Below are 23,297 nucleotides of genomic sequence, written 5' to 3'. Positions count from 1 at the left end.
TGCTTTCTAGAAGGACCGGTTACGGATATTACTTTCAGATAATGTTGGTGAGATCCCAGGACAAAAATTGAAGCAAGAAACAAAGAAGAATATCACACAAAGGGAACACTCTTTAACTACAGCCTTGGCAACTAAACAATGAGATTAGTCTGCATAACTAAGACCAACAGCAACAGACAATACAAGAGTATCTAGGTGTTCAAAGAAATATTCTACTACTTTCAGTTCTGCAAACATTCAAAGAAAAACATTACATCAGTGTCCAGCCCAGTCAGCCCCAGTCCAGGAGAGATGTATCCTCTAAGTGCCACAGCAGCACCCAAACTAAACAAAGGCAGAGCAAACAAACACAACCAAGAGCTGGGTAATTCTAGGCAAATACCAGCCTGGTTCCCACATCCGTGCCCACCTCCACAGTACAAACACCACTATCACCTGAACAGCTCAAGAAAATACCAAGGATTCATGCCATTTCATCAGCAAAAAAAGCCCAAAACAGGGCTGAATCTGGTCTTAAACACAGTCCCCCTGTCACAAGGGAGATTTACACAGCAAGTATTTTACCACAGTGCATGCTACTGAGCCTCGACCCCACACTTGTAGGCCAGTAGCCAGGTAGATACTGCACAGCCTCCAACTTCTTCCATATAAGCATTACTAATGCTAATAAACAAAGACCTCAATTCACAAGGATTTTATTTTCTTGTAACAAACAAAAATCATACACAAAGACATGACACAGACAATAAATTAATGTCAAATAAGAGATTGATTCCCAAGGTGCAAATGACTGGTGACAATAACTGCTCAGTTGGGTGGGAGATTTTCCATATGTGGCAGCACTGTTGAAGCTTATGATGATGCAGAGCCACAAAATACACTTCTTCAGAAGGTACAGCAGATAGCCAAGTGAGCCAATCCTGCCTCACCCTCACGGATGGATGGCTGGAGCAGGCAGAAACTCCAGAGCACAATTGTTACCTTAAGTCAACTCTGCGAGAAGTCCTTGTAACAGAAAAGCTTCTAATGAGGGTGCCACTCTCACCGCTACAGAAAGCCTGCTTCTGGCTCAGGGCACTCTGCAACACAGTCCTGACATCAAGAAAGAGGATGTCCAGTTGCCATAGGACAGGTAACAATCACACAGCAACGCTGCCTACAGTGCACAAGGGACTGGGTGGTAGCCAGGAGGTCCTTCCATTATTCATGAAAGTGTTGACCGTTTGCAGTAACTGGTTTTGACTAGGCCAGAAAACTACCAATCACTGTACTCCAGCATGGAGGAATGGTTAGTCTTGATCTTCCACTTTGTCTCTCCCCAGCCCTGCAAAATCTACTTAATGCTGATGAAACAAAACAAAAAAGCTGTACTTGAGAAGTGCCACTGATGTCTAATACACTTCTACACATGGTTCATACAAGATGCTAGGAAAAAAAAAAATCAAGCCAGAGTGCCAGAACTACTATATGTCTGTTGTCCAGGAAAAGCCAGGACAGTGTTGTTTTGCACACAGAAAAGATTACATGGTTCAAGCCACACCAGCTCTGGTCATCCCCACCATTTTTGGAGGAACCTGAAGACTTGGAAGAGAAACAATTCTTCCTTATTACTGTCAAGTCCCATTAAATTCTGCTCCCTGCCTTTCTAATAAGAGCATCTTAGAACAGACATGCTCCACTCTTCTTTTGAAATTAAACCAGGAACAAGCAAGTACTAGGTGAACTACAAGGTGACAAAAGAAGTGAGCTGCACATTGAAAGCAGACCTATCATGTTGCCAGAGTAGCTTTCCTCCTGGCATTTAATGGTCCAGTTTTCAGTCCTTACTTGTTTTCACCATTTTCTGTTGGTGTTCTGTAAATGTCAGACAGAACCATGGTCCTCCTGAGGGTACTTCATCATTAAGCATGACAAGACAAACTCCAGGTAGACAAGACAGCCTACTGCACACTACATGCAGTCCTCTCCCACAAAACACAGTTCAAGGTTTTACTGTAGCACAGTGTACTGGGAAGCACATCTCCTAGTGCTGCCTAGCATACAGAACTGGTGCAATACAGCAGAGAAGATGTTTTAGATTGGTTTAGTACGAGTGCAAGAGTTTTTCCAAGACTGATTCAGGTCTGACTTAAGGACAGTCACAGCTGTTCCCTTTTCTGAGATGGAGAGCTGGAAAGGAGATATTCCTATGTTACTGCAGCACAATGGGTCAGGAAAGCAGAGCCTAAGATACCCTGTAGCCCACTAAAGACAACAGAACCACTCTTCCTAGAACCCAGTTGGAGTGAGCACATTCAGATCCCGAGGTTTGATATTATGGGAATGTGAAGACTGTTTCCTTCCTTCTGAGACTGGAATGTCCATTTTGGGTGGCTTGAAGGTGACTGGATCCTCTGACATTCTAGTAGCCTGAGCACGCATCAGCTCCATTGGGGATGGCTTCTGAGCACCCTTATAAGATTGGATGGTAAATCCTCCTGATGAAAAAAAATCACAAGTAAGAGCTAGGAAAACTAGCTAAGTCATTTTTCTACTCCCACCAGCACAGAGCAATATACCACTGACATCCACATCTGCCAGAAGTCTACACAGTGCCAAACAGCCTCATGTCATCTAAAACCTATTCCACATCAAGGAGTGACACTTCTAGTTCTGCTTCCACCAGGCAGCCAAGAAAGCAGAAGAGCAAAAAAGCTGTCACCTTCACACTCCGCTCTTGGCACACGTCCTGATATGAATAGCACACATTCCCAAGGTGAATAGAAATGCTAGCAGTTTTGCCCTTTAACAGTTATCCCCTAGCTCTTGCAGGGCAGACTTCAGAGGACATACCTGGATCATGGGTGGATTTCTGGATGGCTTTGGGTCCAAAAAAACTCCACCTTTCAGATGACAATCTGTCCCCACCAGCTTCCATGGCAACAAAGTCCGGGGCAGCGATAGAAGTAGAGGAACCCTGACTAAACCAACCCCTAGAGAAAAAAGTCACCGAGATGTATACAGAAAATAAATACTTCAGGTGGCCTCAGCATGCCAGGAAGTATACATGTAGTTACCAGGAGCAAGTTAAGCAGATTTGCTATCAGCCAGGAAGATATGCATGCTCAAGTTCCATAAGCTTTTGATACACCCAGTGATAATACAAATACACAGCAGAGCCTGAATTTCACCCCTTAGACAGTCCCTTGCTCCCACCTCAATAGCCTGCAGGAAAGAAGAGGAAGCGACCTGCCAGCAACAGTGTACCTGCTTTTATGCTTGGGAGAGGAGTGGGGAGTGCTGCTTGGAGTGGACTGAGCAGAAGATGTCTGTTTGTCGTCTTTTGTCGTTTCTCCACTCTGCATTTTTAGTTTCTGTTAGGAGAGGCAAGAGAAACACGAGCAACAAATCTTAAGTACAAGGCATAAGGAACACAGGTAGTTTTACTGTTGAAACCGAGCAATTCTTTACATCACAGATGAGATGTGTTATCTCACCTCAAGCTATGCACTGTATTACAGTACTTGCATATACCCATGAAGCTTCCTTCCCGGTCACATACAAGCATTTCACAAGTCCACTATGCTCAAGGCATACTCCAAGCTAGAGTAAGATAACATAACTGACGCTGCAGTTCAGAGCCTCTTATCAACAGCAGCACATTGCTTCAACATTCACAGGAAGGTGCTTGCTATGCAGCAGAGCTAGCTTACCAGGCAGCTGAACTGCTGGCTGCAGGGTGACATGTCTCAGTGTCACAGCAGCCACTTGTCTAGAGCAAGAGTTTTCAGTCCCATAAGTTCCGTAATGAAGGGGAAACCAGACCTTGTATAGAAGTCTAGGAGTACTAGACCCTGAGAAGTGACCCACAAAAAAATGAAAGCACTGCTCTTGGAACACCAAGTTGAACTGCGTTTGAAAAGCACATTCAGTAAAAACAAGCACAAAATGGGTGCACATGAGCCAGGCTATTACGACTCACTCAGATGGTACAAACTGAACTTCAGAGAAGTCACTTGAAGGGCAGTTATATTTCAAACACTGACGACACAGGCACCGTCTCTGAACATTTCCTGCAGCTATCCAAGCCGTGCTAACGCAATTCACTAACTTACTGAAACCTTGACCTTGCAGGAGTACACTCGGATGGCACACTGCCGAACTCCAGTTGCATGACTGCTGTGGGTAACTGAGCTCACCAGAAACAAGTTAATCAAGCACCTTCACCTTAGCGAACTTGCTTCTCACTGGAATTTCATTTTCCAATTTCCACACTAGAAATGCACGGTTTACAAGTACTCTCGTTCTGGCTTGTTTCAAGGAATAGGCAACCTAAGTAGAACAGTATTTATTTTGAAGCTGTTCATTTGTACTGCAAAATTAGTTCAGCCTGAAGTCAAATGAAGGTCCAGAACTCCAACACCGCTGTCCAAGCACACCAGGAATTCCTGGATTCATTACAAGAGTCAAATGAGGTTTGGCATCACTCAAGCAACAGCGAACAACAGCATTTTAAGTTTGGTCTGTTCACTACTTAACCACTACAAACATCTGTGGAAGTACCTTCTGTGCTTTGCATCTTAAGCAAAGAAAGAAAGCAGCAGAGATGAAGGTAGCTCTAGACCATCAAAATAAACTTCAGCCTGGAAGCTATGAACAGGACCTTTAAAATTCTCAAAACAAGCACATTTATTTCAGACATCAAATGCTTTCTCTGCCCTGCCCTTAGATTAGTGGTGCTCAGCACAGTAGGATCTGGGAGTGTCTCACACTTACAGCTATGCTCTAAATTACACTTTCACAGAAAAAAGCAGCACAGAATAACTTCAAGTTATTCTTTCTGTTAAAAAGAAAATCTCTTCCCGTCCTTAAACGGAAATACAATAGAGACCAGTGCTTGCAGAGACACTTGATGTCAAAATCTGCCCTCAAAGTCCAGAAGGCTTGCATTTGTGTAAGCTATCCCTAGAGAGACAGTGGTAAGACAGAACAGTTGAGCCTGCTGCAGGGCACCCCTGAAAGGCACAGCAAGAATCTGGATTCTCTACAGAGATGCCACCAGCTGGAAAACTGTGATAATCTGAAGTTACCACAGAATATTGCAGTTTCCAGAAAAGTTTCAAAACTACAAAGGCTAATGCTAACTGTAAGATTTAAGCAGTTAATCTCTCTGTACAATAAACTAAAAGTTTCCAGAGTAAGCAATTCAAGGAGAGCTCTAGCAACATGCTCCAAAAGTGATGTCACCAGACAGGCGTTGAGCTAGTACACAACCTACAGAAAAAGCCAAAGCAAAAGAAGTCTTACGTGGACTGCCTCAGCCACTCGGTGGTACTTGGTCTCCTCTGCAGTGAGGCCTTTGTGGGGAGTGTAGCCAGCATCTCTCAACCCTGCCTGCTGCTCAAAGCGCTGGATGCTCTCCTGAGTCTGCTCTGGAATCAACAAGAGCACATGTTCACAGAGAAGAACCCGCACAGACAGTTCTAGCAAACAAAGGCAACTTCAGTGACCAAAAGACAGACGTTTCATCATTCATATCTATGTATTGTAGTAAGTTGACAGAGGCAGCAAGATGAAGCTACAGAGTTATTGACTGGAAAACTATCCTGAGTCATAGTGCTAAGTGACTCAGATAAACAGTGGTATGTCCCAAACCAGAGGATGTATGACAAAATGCATCAGCAGTAATTAAACCCACCTCATCCAACAAGCTGCATCACTGCTCATTACAACTTCCTAAATGTAGGAGACCCCAGTTAGATGAATATTTTAAGTGCCCTCCTAGATCTTTTTTTTTCCCCCCATCAAAGAAAAAAGCCATGTCTTCTGAAATATTGCCCACATTGATCTGATAGACTTGTAGAACAGGTGGTAAAGATTTCCACAGCAATTCTGGATAAGGTGAAACAAGCTACTTCAGCCAAGCACAGTCAGCAGCCAGCATGCTGACACAGCTTCAGCTCTTGAAAAATGAGCCCCTTTTTGCTCCCAGCATCAGAAATTTGCTCACTAGCAGATCTAAAAAAAAAAGTTACTGGAAAAAGCTTAAAGTCTTCTTTAAAAGAGAAGCCTTCCATGTTGAAGTTATTTGCAGGGATAGTGCACCGTATATGAGAGATCTAGAGGGTATCTGCCATCTGCCTGTTTACTTACAGTTTGTTTACAGCTTGGAGTTCCTGACTTCTTACTGCACAGGAATATTTTTAGGTTATTATGCTTTTATTTATGTTAGCACTGTGCCATTGGACTAGAACAGAAGTTGTTTTCCAGCAGGAAGTCCCTATTGCTGGATGTTATTTTCTACTACATCAGTTAATTTTAAGCCAAGACAGAAACAAGTGCAAGCCTATTTCAAAATGCTGATCTAAACAGGTCTAGGAGTCTTTCAAAGCACTGCTAATAGGAACAAAAAATAATCCCAGAAGTTAAGAGGCAGCAGACACAGAGTTATACATGATTAATTTCCATTGCTGCAAATGAAAATGTACCCTCTGTAAACACAACTGACCCAATTGGATTTTAAACCTTCACCACTTATAAGGTTTGTTTTTTTAAAGTGTCACTGTTCGCAAGACACCTGCTGCTATTAACAGAAATGCCACCGAGTGCTCCATTAGCTCAGTATGTCAACTGCCCACACCACTTCAGTTAGTTGCAGAGCTCAACCTATCAGTCAGAAACAGCAAGTTAATAAGCAAACATACATTAGCAGCAGCACCAGCCTCCACACCCCAGCAGAAGCTGGTGTGGACTGCAGCACCCTGCAGCACTGAATGTTCCCTGCACATCCCCCTCATCACCCAGCTTACAGCACCTGGCAATACAGAGGCTGTAAACATGGCCTATTCTTTAATTCATTCCTTCCTTCTAGAGTGCCCTCTGCAAACCTTGTACGCTTTAAGATTAGAGGCAGTATGAATCCACAAACTGCCCAGGAGCTCTGGCAGTCACCTGGAGGCACTGACAGACCATTCATGTGCCCACACCCCATTAGTCACCACACTACAGAATGGCGAGCTCTTACTTGTAATGAGAGAGTTCATGATGATATGCGTGGCCTTGGCCTTCACCACAGGTACCTTATTCACACTTTCGGTGGAAGATGAAGGAGTTATGACAGGCGCATTCGTATTAGCATCCCCTTCTTCAATCTGTGCAGAAGATGCAGGGCATAGTTTTAGATCAGAAACTACCACAGCTCTTTGTCATGATGCATCTCTAAGCACTCAAATGAAACACCAGGGCAAGCTGCTAGCCTTTGTCCCAAGGCAAAAAGTCCACTTGCTGTTCTAGCCATAGCCCAGGAATGCCTGAATATTATTCTTAGCAACAAACAAGTGACTGTCATCCAACATTTAAGAACACACTTGGGCTCAGAGCCAGCAATTTGCTACATTTAGCACAAAAAAAAACTCAACAGAAAAGAAACTAGAACATATCTCTTTCCATCTTCGTAACTGCAAATTGCACTGCAAGGTCAGCTGGGCACAAATGCTCTTCTGCAGACAGCACAGCAGCACCTGCATGTATACAGCAGTCACACGCACTGGGGGCTGGTGGTTGCTTCTATTTTCTCCTCATTCCTTACGTTTCCAGTGTCTTACTGAAAGCACCTAACGCTCATTGCTGCTCCGCTGATCATGAGACCCCAACAATAAAGAAGCAGACAGCGAATGCCAGAAAACAAGAAGTCTGCTGGCACAGACTGCCTCCTCCTAACACAGGGGTTACTGTTTCCTGACCAGAGCATTTGCTTGTTGTGCCAAACCACGATTTCTGGGCTTTTTCCGCAAGACAGACTGTAAAATAAAGCATGAAGTAGAGGATAAGCTCAAAGAAATGCATGGTTATTCTACTCCTGTTCAAGAGCGTTCAAGATCCTCTAAATGTAAGAGTTAATCTTGCACACGGTTATTTGCTCTGGATGAATTACATCTGGTTAAAGCCTGAAGCGTTTTTTTGGTCACAAATTTCCCTGTCAGTGAGAGGGCTCTCAGAACACACCGACGCCCGGCACGCTTCAGCCGAACCGCCCAAAGCCGCAGCCCCTGGCCGTGCCGGGCAGGAGCGGGCCTGGCAGCGCGTACCTTCGCGAGCTCCTGGTACTTGCGCTCGGGGATGACGGGCTGCTTCCACAGGACGTTAGCACACAAGTCGGCGGGCGGCGGCGTCATGGGCGCCGTGTCCTCCAGGGCGTCATCGTAGCTGAAGGCCCGCCGCGGCACGCCCAGCGGCAGCGACATCCTGCCGGGCAGGGCCCCGCCGCGCTGCTCCAGCGCTGCGAACAGAGAGGCCCTGAGCGCTCAGCTCAGCGCCCGGGCCCGGCCCGGGCCGCCGCGCAGCGCGGGGGCGGGGACGGCCTTACCGGGGGCGTCCGGCTGCCGGGCGCTCATGGCGGCGCTGCGGCCCGAGACGAGGCGGGACCGGCGGGACTAGCGGGCCGGCAGGGCGTGAGGCGGGGGACGGAGCGGCTGCGCCATGTCACGGCCCGCGGAGGCGCGACCACCGCCGGCCGAGGTGATGCGCCAATGGGCCCGCCCCAACCGGGGAGTGCTTTTATAGGAGGCCGGTCTCGCGAGACTCAGTGGTGCGAGCGGGGCACGCCGGGAGATGTAGTCCGGGCGGAGGGGCGCGGGAAGGGGAGGGGGACGGGCCTGAGTGCCCTCGGCTCTGCGCAGCCGCTAGCGGAGGCACATGAAGGCTGAGCCCGGCCTCGCATTCGAGGCCGCGAGGACTGGGGCAGCCCCAGCTGGGGATAAAGGAGCCATAGGCGTGCCCTGCCGGCGGGCATCATGGCCAGCACAGCCCCGTCCTCCGCCACTATACAAGCCCTGCCTGCTCCTGTGAGCATCACTGGGGAGACTCCAGACCTCACTGCCTCCCTCCATCTCCCCATAGAAGCACAGAATGGTTGGGTTGGAAGGAACCTTAAAGCTGACCCAGTCCCAACCCCTGCCGTGGGCTGGCTGCCTCCCACCATCAGATCAGGCTGAGCAGGGCCCCATCCTGCCTGGCCCTGAGCACCTGCAGGGATGGGGCACCCACAGCTCTGGGCAGCAGCGCCAGCACCACACCAACCTCTGAGTAACAAATTTCTTCCAAACATCTCACCTAAGCCTCTCCTCTTTTAGTTTAAAGCCAGTCCCCCTTGTCCTATTACTGTAACTACTACACCGTGTAAGAAGCCAGTTCCTCCTCCCCTCCTGCTTATAAGCTCTCCACAAAGACCCACCAATCCTCCCCTTCCTTCTCTCTCTGCCTCTCCACCCCCCGCGGTCGGAGCGGTCCCTTTAAGCGCGGCGGTGACGCTGGGGGCGGGCACATCTGGCCGCGCATCTGTTTGCCTCGCACGCTGCCGGTGCCGGTACCGGTACCGCATGGCTCCGACCGGCGCCCTCCGCAACCTGACGCTTGCCCTGGGGGCCGCCGTGGTGGTGCTGGGCTCTCTGCTCTTCATCGCTTGGAAGCTCTACTTCCGCGGCGCCGAGCCCGCGGGCACCTGGGACGGCTGGTGGGAGCGGGAACTGCGGGAGCTGCGGGAGCGAGACCCGGTTGGCAGCACGGTAAGCGGGACCGGCTCGCCGCCTCTCGGTCCGGGGGCACAGCAGCGGGGCTGTCCCTCGCTGGGATCTCCACTGGGATCGGCAGGGGCTGGGAACTCATAACCTGTGGTGCTGAGGCTGCTAGGTCTGAAGTCTCCCCCGGAGCCCACCCAGCTGGAGAAGGGGGCTTGGCGTGGGGGTATCAATGGGACCCCCTCAGCCCTTCCTGCGGAGCAAGGGGGCTTAGCATCCAGAACCCCCTAGTTTGGGAAAGGAGGTGTGCGGTCTGGGGGCTGGTGGGACCCTTTGCTTCAGTCCGGCCCCTAAGCGGCCCCGCGCTGTCCTGCTGCCCGCAGGCGGTGTGGAAGCAGGTGTTGGTGCTGGGGCTGGACGGCGCAGGGAAGAGCAGCGTCCTGCACTACATCTGCAGCCAGAAGGCCAGGACACGCATCCCGCCCACACTGGGCTTCAATTCTGCCCAGCTGCACGTCGAGGGGCTGGAGATGGACCTGCTGGAGGGTAAGGCCCTTCTTTCCCCGTGGGGACGCAGCAGACCCATCTTCCCCCACGCCAGCACTGACGCTGCCCATCTCCCACAGTGGGCGGCAGCTACAACCTGCGGGCGTACTGGCCACTCTACCTGAGTGACGCCCACGTGCTGGTGTTCGTGGTGGACTCTGTGGACAGGTCACGCCTGCTGACAGCACGTCAGGAGCTGCACGCGCTGCTGGCTGAGGAGCCCCGGCTGCCGCTGGTGGTGCTGGCCAACAAGCAGGTGAGTGCCTCCCAGCGCTGACTGCAGCCAAACCAGCTCTCTCCAGGGCCCCAAGAGCAAATCCTTATACCCCAAATCCCCCGGCTTTTGCAAAACCTGTCAGTGCCCACATCCTCCAGACATTATGGTATGTGGGTGCTGCTCCTCTTGCCCCAACAAATAAGTTTCAGAAGAGAAGTGTGCAGAAACCCAAAGGGGAAATCCATTGCCCAGGCAGGCGGCCAAGTACATGCCTGCTGCTGTTTCTCATTCGGTTGCACAGAAGCGGTTCCGCTGCAAGAGCAAGCAATCCCTGCTAGGGCTGCATGGCCAGATGGGTTCCTGCTAGCCAGCAACCGGCTCGTCAGATACTGTGCTGCTCCCCGCCCATGGGCTCACGGCCATGCCGCCCTCCCCAGCCGCCTCCTCTCTGCCCACAGGATAAGAGCAATGCCCTGAGCACGGAGGAGCTGCGGGAGGAGCTGGCCCTGCACTCACTCAGCGGGCAGCGGGAGCTCTTCCTCTTGCCCACCAGTGCAACCTGGGCCAGTCTGAGCACAGCCACCAGCGTCCTGCATGTGAAGAGCCTACTGGTCACCCTGCTGTCCCAGCCCTGAGGCCAGCCAGGAGCGGACAGGCTCCCACTGGGGCGGAGGGAGCTGCTGGAGCTGTGACTGCACCCTGTGAGGTTTGGGGTTGGGCTGACACATGGCAGCACGCAGGGATGTGAGCAGCGGGCTCTGCTCTCTGCCACAGGGAGAGGGCAGATGCATCCCCCAGTTCAGGGCAGCAGCAGCACAGGGCAGGGCCCTGCACCTTACATGACAACCCCACAGAATATTGAACAAACGCGGCTGAACCCAGCTTGATGTCCGGGTGGAAGCCCATAAGGTGGGCAGGAGGCGCAGAGCAGTGTGGCAGCCACAAGCCAGCCCTTGGAAAGCCAGAGCAATGCCTTCCCCTGCTGTGATGGCAATGGGGTCTGGATTCACGATGCCCCTGACGTCCCATGTCCACAGAGCTCCCTGGAGCTGATGTGGCTGATGCAGCCCCCTCCCCACTCACACTGGAAGAGATCAGCCCACAGTGCTTACCCAGGACCTAGGGGAGGAAACAGCCCCTCTGCCTGCAGCAGAGCTCTCAGCTTTCCTGCGGATGAAGGCCACGTGGGCTCTCCTTCCTGACAAGCACACCAAGCCACGTGCTGCTGCCCTGCAGCCCAGGCTGGCCTGGTGCATGGCCAGGGGCAGGAGCCCCTCACCTGGGCTGAGCACAGCTCGCCCTTCCCCAAGCAAGGGAAGTATTTAAGTATTTAGAAGCCTGTTGAGCAGAGATGAAAGCAGGTACCAGGCACCCTGCTCTGCTTCCCCTGCTTCATCCTGAACAGGGGATACAAGCGTGCTGTTTGCTCCACTGCCTGTTCTATCCTCATCTCAGGAGCCACAGAAAGTCCTGTCTGCACGAGAAAAGGCTGCTGCATCAGGACACAGTGCTGGGCCCCGAGAAACTGATAAGGGAAACTGGGGAGCTCTTGGGGAAAGGAGATACATGCCAGCCGGTCTCTGCTGTGAAACCTTTTATACAATTGCTCCTTCCTCTTGTGAATAAACAAAGCTGATGACTCGGCTCTATCCTCTGGCTCCTTGCAGTAAAGGGGCCACCAGTCCAGGCTCCGCAAGCTGGAAGCAAGGAGGTTGCTTTTGGGGAAGCAGCCCCTGCTGCTTACAGGGAAATCAGCAAAGGCACTGCCAACCCCCTGCGGTCCTCAGATCCACAGCCACAGAGGGTAATGCACATCTGCTGCCTGTGTACTACACATCAGTACCAGGAGCTCTAGCAGGAATGGAGGCCCACAGGCAAAACATTCCCACCAGCATGAAACAGTAATTTATTTTAACAAGGTAGAAAAAGCGCCGGCTTGCACTCAGAAAAAAGGAAGTGGCATGGCACATTCAGTCTACATGCCACAAGCCTGAGCCAAGAGTCTTTCATGCCTGGTTATAACTGTCTAATGAATGTCCTTCCTCCATCACCAGAAGCTTTGCACAGCTCAGCCTACCCAGAAGCCACAGCCTATGAGTGACAGTCACCTGCTTGTGGTTCAGAAAAGGTAGCATCAAGCCTGCACTTGCAGGCAAATCAGAGGACTAAAAGGGGCAATCACTGCACATCCATCTTCTCCTGCTTGAGTGATGCAACAAAATCCTTGTACTCCTCAGGATAGAAATTCTTGTACACGTTGATCTTCCTCTTGATCTGTTTAGGAGTGTCCTGGTAGTAGTTCTTTTCATCACGAGCCATTTCCTGTGACAAAGGGGAGAATACGTCAGAGGAACAGCAAACACGGATCTGCACAGCCACACTCCGGTCAGGCTGCAGCCACTGCCTGCCAGGTTCTGGCAGAGGTTCAAAGCGCTGCTTCCCTTAGCAATCAGCTGACAGCAAAACAGCATCCAGGGCAGGGATGTGTGTCAACTCCCACCATGCAGAAGAGCTAGGAGCGAGCTGTTCCTTGCTTTGAGGCATGCAGTGCTTACCTTGTAGTTCTCCCCATGGTTCTGTATCATGTACCGCACATAGTCAATGAGGTCTCTTGAGAGCGTATTTGACTTCTTCTCAGGAAGACTGGCCTCAAATTCCATCTCTAGGCAGAGGGTAGAGGCACTGTGATGCAGACAGGCAGGGGAGGGAGGGAAGCTGCACCTCCCATGGTTGAGCCCTGCCAGTCCTACAGAAAGGCACAGCTTCTGCGGCACAGCTCCATGCCTGCATGCTGCACTGCTGCCCAGCACGGCCAAGCAGGAAAATGTATGAGACAATGAGGAAAATGAATGAATGCTGCAGGCACCCAGCCCTGCAGCTCACACTGTGAGGAAGGAGTGGAGCTGCTGCTGCCCCTGCTGCAGTGTGTGACTGCACACAGCTGCTAAAACACTGCTATAGTACTCAGAGCACGGCAGCCACAGTTTCTTGTCCCACTGGTGTGAAGCATCAGTGAGTTTCAGAGCGAGAGGAGGCCCACTGGGGCAGCAGGTGGAAAAAGGCAGCATAGGAGGGAAAGGAAAGCCATGCGACAGGACAGGCTGGGAACTGCTCCTCTGGTTCCACCTCAGCTCCAGCCTGGCTGGGAGCCCCCTGTACACACTCACAAGCCATCTGCATCAAAGTTTGTATGAGAACTAGCAGCTTTCCCTGCCCAAGCCCCTCACAGCTGCGAGCGAGAGACAGAACACCCCCCAGGACCCCGACGCACTGACAGCAGCACAGCAGGACGCTGCGGCTGCGCACAGAGCAGCACTGACCGCTCAGGACGTAGGGCTTCCGCACAAGCGTCTTCTCCTGCTCCTGTCCATCGCTCTCCGTCTCCATCCTCTGTGTTGAGTGAGAGAAAAAGCACCTCGAGAAAGGGGCGTTTGGGAGGGCTGCCAACACGTTACTCCTGCAGTTCTAAACAGCCCACGGACCACGACATCTCCCACAGCTTAAATAAAGCTTTTTTTCCCACTTTTTCCCCATTCAGCTAAGCCCATAGACACGTGCCCACAACCAGCCCGTCCCGCCCGCGCTCACCTGCAGCCGCCTCTTGGCGATGGGGACGGCCTTGTTGGGGTCCCCGGCCAGGCCCATCTCGGCCAGGTTCTGCGCCACCGACTTGGTCGCGTCCCACGCATGGCGGATGTGCGAGCTGCGCGGGGACACGCACGGTTCGGGGGCTGCGGTCACCGCCCCGCGCGGTGCGAGCCCCCCCCCAGCCCCACGCAGCCCCACGCAGCCCACACTCCCGGCCCTCACCACTCGATGCGCGGCGCGGCCTTGCGCCGGGCGCTGCGGTACAGCCGCTTGCGGTTGAGGCCGTAAGCGAACTTCTGCCTCCGGTTCTTCCCCTTGGCCTTCGGCATGGCTGCCCCACGCTGCCGCCGGACCGCACCGCTGCGCTGGGCCGGGCCGCGCCGCGAGGCACCACGGGAAGCGGAGTCCCGCGTGCGGACGCCGCCGCAGTGCCGCTCCGCCGCGAACTACAGCTCCCGGCATGCCCCGCGGCGGGGTCACGTGACTCTGCCGGGAGCCGGCCTACGGCGGGCGGGAAGGGTCGCGCTGCTCGCTGTCCCCGCGGCCGCAGCCATGGCGGCCGGGCCTCCTCCGCCCTTGGAGCCCAGCCCGCTGCCGGTGTTCCGCGAGGAGGGCTTCGCGGACAAGTTCCTGCGCAAGACGCGCGAGAACCCGCTGGTGCCCCTCGGTGAGGGCCCGGGGGGGCGCTGAGCCCCAACAGCCGGGGGTGGGACCTGCTCCCCGCGGGGCTTCGGGGAGACGCGGGGCGGCTGGGGCTGGGCCCGGCTCATCTCTCGGTGTCTGTCTGTCTGTCTGTCCCCCGCAGGCTGCCTCTGCACCCTGGGCGTGCTGACCTACGGCCTCATCAGCTTCAAGAGAGGGGACACGCGCCACTCGCAGCTGATGATGCGGGCGCGGGTCGCGGCCCAAGGCTTCACTCTCGCGGCCCTGCTGGGGGGCATGGTGGTCACGGCCCTCCGGGCCAGGAACTGAGCGCGGGGAGCGGCGGGCGCGGCACGGCTGGAGGATGGGCGCTGCCTGCGGGCGTGAGACGGCTGCGGTGCGTTGGAGCCCGTGTCAGAGATGCTGCGTGTCGCATAGCGTTGAAATGTGGCTAATACAGCTCTGTTGCTAACCTCACGTTTGGCCTGTGGTGTTTCTTTGATTCCCTGAGAGCTCCCGTGTCTGCCCGGTGCTGTCACCATCTGCTGAAATCGGCTCCTTTGTCACCTGGTGGTGCCTCTCCACACCGAGGTGTGGCTTTAATTGGGCTATGTGAAAGCAGTTGAGAAATGCGCTGCTTGGGTGGGAAGGAACAGCTCTGTTTGTGGTTTGATCCAGGCAGGGCAGAGTTCATAATCAGTGCATGAGTTGTCTGGGGAGAAGATGCAATCCGTTCAGCTGCAACCGGTGAGTAACGAAGTGAATTGCAGCAAGATGCTGACCAGTATGGGATTGCAGAGCACTGAGGAGCCAGGATTGTCAACAGCATGGGAGGAGTGGGAGTGGGTGCCGCTGCCTCGGAGCTGTGGTTAGGACACAAGAAGGACATGAGGCATAACACCCTGTGAAAACAACGTGGGAACTTGGGTTCCCAAACAAGGACTGTCTGTGTTCTCTGGGAAGCACTGGTGTTTCAGCTGCTTTTACTGAGAGGTCAGTTCTGCGCAACTTCTGCATTACATGAGCTGGAATCAACTGCTGGGCAAGATCCCATTCCCAGAAGGGAATGGGATTCCTGTGTTTCCCTCATCTTAGCAAACATCTTCACAGGAGGCCGAGTCCCACAGTTTGCATTTTTTCCCAGCACCAGGGGAAGCCATGCTCAGCCTGCTGTGGGGAACGTGTCCAGGCTGCTCTCCACTTCCTTCGTTAGCTGCTCGGTAGATCTATCCCAGAAGCTCTGCTGCCTTGCTGACACTTCCAGCCTGGCCAGCCGTGGGCGAGGTGTGTGTGGATGAGCCACTGTGCAGATTTGTGAGCTTGGCCTGTTGGCAGCCCTTGCAGCCAGAAGACAGGAGTTCCCCTCCAAGACAGGGAGCTGCTTGGATGGCTGCTGTGGTGCAGGAGGCTCGGGAGCAGCTTGCCCATCTCTGCTTGGCCTGTTTGGGTAAGCGCAGACGCTGAGCTCCCTGTGGTCAGAGCAGAGCAGCTACCGTCTTCTCCTGCTGCTGCTGCTTGTCTCAGCTCAGAGCAAACCCGCAGCCCTTCCCCTCACTCCTATTTTTCCTGTAGGATGTGGTTCTTCTACAGCCTTGTCCTTTCTGCAGGCTTTGCAGGTGTGGATTCTCCTAAGTGCACACGCTGAAGGATAAAGACAACAGTGCCTTGTAGGATCAGTTTGGAGATGTTGGTTTATTGTAACAGGTGATTTGAACGGTCACATATACCAAAGCCAAAGGGATGTAGAACAGCGGTGGGCACTGCTCCCCAAGATGCCCTGCCTGACACAGGGTGCCCGGCAGCCAGGGGACTGCAGACCCAGAGCGCAACCAGAGGCTCTTCCAGCTGCTCTGCAAAGAAAGGCAGATGCAGGCAGCCAGATCCCTGGGTCCATCCTGCACCACAGCAGAGATGCCTATATGTGCTGTGGTGCAGGGACAGAGGAGGAGTGACCAGCCCTACAGACAAGGGGGTACAATCCCAGCACAAAACACAGTTATTCCTACACACCCATTCCCTTTTCCAGCCCACTACCAAAGATAACAGCATTCTCCAGGTCTGTCAGGCAGCTGCAGAGCCACTGCTGTGCCCGTGCCCCAGGGCTACAGGTGCCAGGTCATCCCTCCACAACTGCAGCAAGAGGGCAGACAACCTTGATTTGTGGAGCTGTAGCTGCAGGAGAGCTCTGCATACTGACAAATGGTTTATGCATTCTGCTCCACGTCCCCTCAGGCTGTTGCTGCAGGCCCTTCCCCAGTCCACAATGGGCTAGACCTGGGGCACAAGCTCACAGGTAGCTGCTCTGCTGCGAGGTGTAAGCAGACCTGTCAACTCCCCTTCAGCTGTCCAGTTCTGCAGGTTTCCAGGGCTGAGACTCAAAGCCAGAGGGGCTGGTGCCAGTCCTGCCAAGCGAGGAGAGAAAGCAGGTGTTTGGGCCGGAAAGTGCACCTGATGGGGCAAGGAGCAGGACCAGCATCTTGCCATGCTGCCTTTGGTGTGCAAATACAGTGGCACCTGGGCCAGACTGAAGCCACAGAGCAGCTGTCCAGCTGCAGATGGATGTGTGATTTATTCTCCAGCGACAGCAAAAGCCATAGCACCAAACCTCAGCCTAATCCTGTTATATGCCTCTGGGAGAGGGAGCTGGAGGTTTGATTTGTCCCACAGCAGCTAGACCTTGCTACCTGCTTTCCTGCAGCCACACAGCCTCCAGCTGCCTCCCTCAAAGCAGGGGAAGGCACAGAGCAGAGCCAAGGGCCCCCAAAGCGTGGCACATCTTCCCAACAGCCAGTGGCCTTGTGGGAGGGACAAGAAGCATCCTGCATGCTTGTCCTGTGGCCTCTTTTCAGCGCCCTGCACCATAGAGCTGTCTGCCAAGAGCAGCCCCACAGGACAGACAGAATACTGACACAGCAACTGCCAGCTTTTTGGAATGAGTGGCCAGGTAGAGTGCCCACACTCACATCCCTCAGTCCCCACCAACCCTCTGGCATCATGCTGCTGCCATGCTCCCTGTGGGACCTTGTGTTGTGGAGCTAAGTCTAGGCTGTTCCTCAACCTCAGCCCCACAGCCAGTTCTGCTCTAAACCCCACAGGAGGGCAGAGGGGAACCAAGGTCCCTCCAGTATCTCTGCCCCAGGGTCAGGACCCAATCCCAGACAAAAGGCTGTCATGCCACAGGCAGGAGGCGGGCAAGTTTGCTCTGAGTGCAGCCCTGGATGAGGTGGAGGACACCGAGTGGGAGGTGTTCTCCCTCTCACCCTTCCAGGCCACTGGGTGTGACTCTGGCTGGAGGCTCCTCTGCTAACTCAGCTCTGCCACCCAGTGTTGCTTCCCAGGGAAATGCCACAGTAATAAATAAGTGTAAAAAGAGACCAATGCACCTTTTAAGCAAAGGAAAACCATGGGGAGAGTTACAACCATTGACTTGAGCACAGCCAAGGTGCACACCAAAAAGCAGAGGGCAAGTAGGGCATGGGCCCCTTGTGTGGGCTGACCCTGTAAAGCCACCCGCCTTGGTGAGCAGCAGGGCAAGGCCGCACCAGGGCCTTGCCCTGCTGCACTCCTGGCTGTGCCAGGCGGCAGCTAGCGGGACAGGGGTGTCTGTTTGAGGGAGATGAGCACCGAGCGCATCCGCGAGACATCCTTGCTTTGCTTGCTGCTCTTGGGGTTGAAGTCGCAGAGCTGGGCAACCTTCTCCCACTCGGAGCCTGGAGTTTCCTCCTTGGACTCCTTCAGGAACGCTTCCTCTGAGGCCCTGCAGAGATGTTGAGGGTTGTCACTGGCAGAACTCTTTCCAAGCAGACCCTCCCCTCTGGGAACCCATCACGTCCCCATTTCCTGTCTCATTGCTCCAGACGATGAGCTCAGCATCCTCTAGGATCCGGAGACCCAGGATGCTCAAGGCTGTTGTTGGCTGCACTCACCCAAGACATCGTTCATCCAGGGGCACTGGGGTGTCTGCCTGCTCTCAAGACTTCTCCACCCCTAGGACAGTACCTTAAAAGGCCCTGAACTCCACAGCTTTGTCTCTTCAACCAGCTCCTCCAGGGGGCAATTCTAAGAGCTCTGCTTGCTTCCTAAGCATTTGGAGGTGCTCAAGCATTCTCCCTCTGGAACCTCACCAGGGCCCAATGCCTCCCAGCATCCCCCCTTCCCTTGACTGGGGAGCCAAAGTGCTGGGGCCAGGACCCCCAGACCGTGCAGGGCAGGATATGGTCTGTAAGACACACATACACATAGCCAATCACATCGGCGTCCGGCTGCTGGTAAAAGGCTTTGTCAGCGATCCTAGCCCCGAGGCACAGACAGAGAGAGAACGCAGAGCAGACAGGCAGGCAGAGGGTTAGAAAGAGAGAAACAGAGAGGGGGTTAGCATCCTCCCACAGAGCGTGACCCACTCATCATGGCACACATGGCACCAGAAAAACCTGCCAGCAACAACAGGGCTGCAGAGCATCCCAACCCTGCCTCAAAGTGAGGCCCACACGTGGGACAGGAGCCCTTCAAATCCTGCTGTGGTCACCCAGCCTTCAGCTGGGACCAAGGCGGATCTGAATGGCCACCAGAGCTGCTTGGAAAGCTGGGGCCTGGCCTGGCAAAGCCCTGTCTCTGCAAGGCTTGGCCCGCTGTGGAGGCAGAGCCCCCTGGTTTCTACAGGAAAGCACATCTGGCTGCACAGCTGCTCCCACTGAGCCCTACCAGTCTCAGCCCTAGAGGCCACACTGATCTGAACATACCTGTTGTTTGCTCGGTTCTTCTCCACCTGCTCATTCTGACGCAGGTTCCACTCCTCCAGGTCCTTTTTGGCCTTCTCACGCCATTCCTGCTCAGTCACTTTCGATGCTGCATCTAAGGCCAGGGTGAAACAGACCCCATCAGACAGACTGGCACCCACTGGGTCTGCTGGACACACTCCAGACTTGTCCCCAGCCCCCACTAGAACATTCTCTGAAAGGTGTCACTGCCTCCAAGGACAGATTTGGGTGGGGGCACCCACATGGCATGAGGCAAAAGGCACATCTTGGGCACAGTGGAGTCACCACCAGGTAAGGGATCCCAAGGACCTCAATTACCACGTTCTATGGTGCAACCAGCATGGCCACACACAGCCTTGGGTCTCACCCAGCTCCTCCAGGCGCTTCTTCTGCTCCTCCCTCCATTTGCGGATGCTCTCAGGTTCCTGGGTCAGCCGATCAGCCTTGGCTATGGCTGCATAGGCATCCGTGGGGCCATTGGACTCCTGCAGAATGCAAGCACATCGCCGTCAGCATCACCTCCTCACACAGCCCTGCCCAGCCTCCTCAAAGGGCTGGCAATGCAGAACAGGACTCTAGGCTCCCAGCACCCAGACAAGCCAAGATATGTAGGGTCAGTGACAGCCCAGGACACTTGTGAGTGCCCCAAAGCACTGCTCAAGCTGCTGTCCCAGCTCCCAGTCCCAAGAATAAGTGTCATCATAGGCTGGGCCACAATAGACAGAAAGAGCCCAGGCGAGGCAGGGCCCACAAGAGCACAACTGTCTGTTTTGCCACCAGCCCACAGGCAGGAGCCTCCTGTGGTCCTCCAAGCTGAGCTGCCTGCACAGCTCCCACCAAACCCAGCATCACGCTCTGTGCCACATCAGCACCTTTCCTAAACTCTTCCACTGGCTGGGATGCCCAGCCTGACATGGAGCTAAGCAATGGGATTACAGCTCTCCTCCAAGATCCCCAATCTAATTAAGTCTATCCCATCTCCGATGTGATTATCATCCCGTAGACTAGGCACAGGCAATGCACAGGGGGCTTGTCAGGAGCTGGCACAGCTTCTCCTGTACCCTGCAAAGTTTGGCTTCAGGCTCCCAGAGGGAGATGAGACCCTGGCAGCTGTCCCCCTGAAACACCCTCAGCCACAGGGAAAGCAGGCTTAATGGGAGATGCTGCTGGACTTGGTAGCAAGGCCACAGCCATGTGTTAGCAGGGCAAGTGCGTCTGGAAGTCCTGTCCAGGATCTGGACTGTCAGGAGATGCTCCCAAACACCCCTAAGGGCCTCCAGGAGCCTTCCAAGCTGAAAAAAGAGGGGTTTGTGGAGAACAGAGGGTTTGCCATCTTCCCTTAGAGCCCAGGGACTCCTTCAAAGCACAGGCCACCTACAAACAGATCTGGGGCAGGATTTGAACCAGCCTCTAACTCTAAACCCTGGTCCATGGCAGGGGGACCATATGTTCCCTGTCAAGCATGGGTGAGAACAGAGGAGTCAGGGACCCAGCACGGGACCCAAACTTTTCAAGGAGCACCATAGCTTTTCTGGAGCTGGAGAGCACAAGCAATCCCAAGGGCAGAGCAGTTGCATGCTGGCCCCACACCCACGTAATCCCTCTTAGTACCACTGGGCCAGAACATTGGCTTGAGCTCTCACCTGGAAAACATCTCCATTGATAGTGGCTCCTCCATTCTGGAAACCAGCTAGAAAAATAAGGAAGAGAAACACAACTTTGGCAGCTGAGGTGATCCCAGAGGAGCTGGGGTTCATGAGACAGAAACAAGCCAGTTCTTTGGGGATGCAGATGTGCCATTTCCAACCCAACACATCTATCCACAACACACTCACATATACGGGTCCCAGACTAAAGACCCTACGCTGATCTGAGCAATGGACACCAGCAGAGCTGTGTGCTGGAGCTCAAGTTACGGCTAGCAAGGTTTCAGTATCCAGAGGAGGACACCTTCCCAGCATATTTGGCATTGCCTGCTCCTAACAGGACCCCAAATCCCCCTTGCCTCACACAGCCTGTCCAGGATAGCAATGGGAAGAGGACAGTGTGCTGCACTGCTGTCTAGAGCCATTAACCCAACAAAACCTCCCTGAGCTGCTGCTGCAGGGAATGTGTGGGGACTCCTGCCATTCCTGAGGCAGGGTCCGGGCCAGGCTGCGGTCTCCTGTCCTTGGAGGGATTCAGCCAGCACCTCTTTCCTAGACAAAACTTCCAGGGCATTTTATGTCTTTAAAGTGTTTTCACTGCTTTTTTTTTTTTTAATCTTATCTGAAGATTAAGGAACCTCCTCCAGGCACAGGGCTGGACATCATGCTCTGGTGTAAGAAAACAACTTGATCAATCTAAGCTCTGCAAAAGGCAGCAGCTGCCTTCCTCAGCACACAGATGGGTGACCCAGAAGCTGTCAGCTGAGTGCCCAGTAGAGGCAGAGCAGCTCTATGCCTGCGACAGGAACACAACATTGCCAGGGACAAAGCTCACAGTAACACCGCAGCACACTCCTTCTCCCTCTCAGCCCCAAGAGCTGTATACTGATGCCTTGCATGTGGCTCTCTGTCGCTGCGTAAAGAGGCTTTGAAGAAGGCAGACTCCAGGCCCTGAGCTCTCCCTAGTGATGACCACGCTCGACCACAGGGCCTCTCCTGGCCATCTGGCCACAGACACATGCAGCCATAGCACAGCTCTGTACCTCAAGGTAGTACTGTCCCCAAGGTGCTCACCCCACAGTTCCAACTACACCCAGCTCCAGCCTGCCTGACGGCATTTAGTACTGTGACTGTCAGCACCTCTCTGGACCCAGATCTGACTCTGCAGCTCTGTAAGTAGAGAGGTAAAACCACAATTCCACAGCCAGGCCAAAAAGGCCCTGGGGGCCTGTCTGCATTGCAGGCAGAAACAAGAGGACTGTGACAATGGTGTCCCTCTGTCCATGTGGATAACAGACCTCTGAGCTCCTGCTATCTATTGAAGCCCCTAAAGACAGGGCTGGGGCTCATATGAAGACTTAAGACCAGGATTAACACCTTCTACCTGCTGGGCCTGGGACCATGATGTCCTCAATGGAAATGCCTTCCATTTTGCACCCCAAAGTGCTCTCCTGTCTGTGAGTGCAGTGTAGGGGTCAGCCAGCTGTACATGGACGCCTGCATCCCACCTCAATGTCCCTCATGATGCCCTAGCTAGGGGCACTTAGGCACGGATATGGGGGCCCCATGTGACCCATGGAAACCAGTCTGAGGAAGAGCTGCCCTATAGTCGGTAAGCCCAGGCTCAGGAGTTACCCCACATCCTGAGATTCCAGGAACCCCAACACTTTTGGGCCCAAACACTGACCCCAGAGAGTCCTTGCTGGGATCTAGCCCACAGGGGATCCCTGTTAGCCCACTGCAGGTGCATCACAGAGCCAGCACAAACGGGGACCCCATCAGACACCAGGGGTGCAGTGCATCCTACGGGGTACCCCAAAGACACCTGAGGGGCAGCCTGGAGGGACCACCCCCTTCGGGAGAACCTCAAAGATCGGAGGGACCCCTCACCCTCGGGGTAACGGCACAGGGGGCTGCCGGGGGCACAGCTCTCCTTTATACCCGTCCCCCACCCCGTGCCCTCGGAGGAGGCCCCGCCCGGTGCTGCGAGGCGCTCACCCGGCTCCTGCGGGGCCGCCTGCCCTGCGGGGGCGGAGGCCGAGTCGCCTTCGGTCGGCCCGAAGCCTTCGTCGTTCTCGATGCCGGCGATCTCGCTTTCCTGCTGGGCCAGGAAGGCGGCAGCCGGGTCCTCCTCGGTGCCGGCGCCCTCGGACGAGGAGAAGAAGCCGAAGTCGTCGGCCATGGCCCGCCCGCTCGGTTCGGCTCGGCCCGGGCGGAGCTGTCACTGCGGCGGCGGCGGGCGGAGAGACGGCGCTGACATCACGGAGGGGCGGCCCTGCTTCCCTCCTCCCCCTTCCACTGCCCATCCCTCCCAGCAGCGCTGTGGCGCCGGCTCAGCCTCTCCTCAGGCTGTGGGAGCTGGGGGTGCCGCCATAGCTCTAGACCGGCCGAGGCCACGGGGCCCCGC

At 54.2% G+C, this 23,297-nt stretch overlaps 5 protein-coding genes across 5 annotated transcripts; 2 read left to right on the top strand and 3 right to left on the bottom strand.

Annotated features, from left to right (window-relative positions):
• Positions 680 to 8,508, bottom strand: KIAA1191 (KIAA1191 ortholog). Its single transcript, XM_021410691.1, has 7 exons — positions 8,345 to 8,508; positions 8,067 to 8,257; positions 7,004 to 7,130; positions 5,287 to 5,411; positions 3,247 to 3,353; positions 2,833 to 2,972; positions 680 to 2,477 (listed from the first exon to the last, which is right to left on the bottom strand). Exons 1-7 carry the CDS (start codon positions 8,370 to 8,372, stop codon positions 2,269 to 2,271), a joined length of 927 nt encoding a protein of 308 aa, XP_021266366.1. The 5' UTR covers positions 8,373 to 8,508; the 3' UTR covers positions 680 to 2,268.
• On the top strand, positions 9,204 to 11,906 carry ARL10 (ADP ribosylation factor like GTPase 10). The gene is made up of 4 exons (XM_021410692.1): positions 9,204 to 9,542; positions 9,878 to 10,040; positions 10,121 to 10,296; positions 10,716 to 11,906. Exons 1-4 carry the CDS (start codon positions 9,357 to 9,359, stop codon positions 10,890 to 10,892), a joined length of 702 nt encoding a protein of 233 aa, XP_021266367.1. The 5' UTR covers positions 9,204 to 9,356; the 3' UTR covers positions 10,893 to 11,906.
• NOP16 (NOP16 nucleolar protein) lies at positions 12,140 to 14,203 on the bottom strand. The gene is made up of 5 exons (XM_021410694.1): positions 14,068 to 14,203; positions 13,846 to 13,960; positions 13,578 to 13,647; positions 12,813 to 12,919; positions 12,140 to 12,579 (listed from the first exon to the last, which is right to left on the bottom strand). The coding sequence occupies exons 1-5, from the start codon at positions 14,172 to 14,174 to the stop codon at positions 12,436 to 12,438; spliced, it is 543 nt and encodes a 180-aa protein (XP_021266369.1). The 5' UTR covers positions 14,175 to 14,203; the 3' UTR covers positions 12,140 to 12,435.
• HIGD2A (HIG1 hypoxia inducible domain family member 2A) lies at positions 14,150 to 14,964 on the top strand. The gene is made up of 2 exons (XM_021410695.1): positions 14,150 to 14,512; positions 14,651 to 14,964. The coding sequence occupies exons 1-2, from the start codon at positions 14,173 to 14,175 to the stop codon at positions 14,815 to 14,817; spliced, it is 507 nt and encodes a 168-aa protein (XP_021266370.1). The 5' UTR covers positions 14,150 to 14,172; the 3' UTR covers positions 14,818 to 14,964.
• On the bottom strand, positions 16,161 to 23,210 carry CLTB (clathrin light chain B). Its single transcript, XM_021410693.1, has 5 exons — positions 22,889 to 23,210; positions 20,888 to 20,934; positions 19,612 to 19,729; positions 19,227 to 19,338; positions 16,161 to 18,244 (listed from the first exon to the last, which is right to left on the bottom strand). The coding sequence occupies exons 1-5, from the start codon at positions 23,070 to 23,072 to the stop codon at positions 18,073 to 18,075; spliced, it is 633 nt and encodes a 210-aa protein (XP_021266368.1). The 5' UTR covers positions 23,073 to 23,210; the 3' UTR covers positions 16,161 to 18,072.

This window comes from Numida meleagris, chromosome 12, assembly GCF_002078875.1.
Source record: "Numida meleagris isolate 19003 breed g44 Domestic line chromosome 12, NumMel1.0, whole genome shotgun sequence".
NCBI lineage: Eukaryota > Metazoa > Chordata > Aves > Galliformes > Numididae > Numida > Numida meleagris.
Note: the sequence above shows the minus strand (reverse complement) of the source record. Positions and strands in the feature narration are given on the sequence as shown.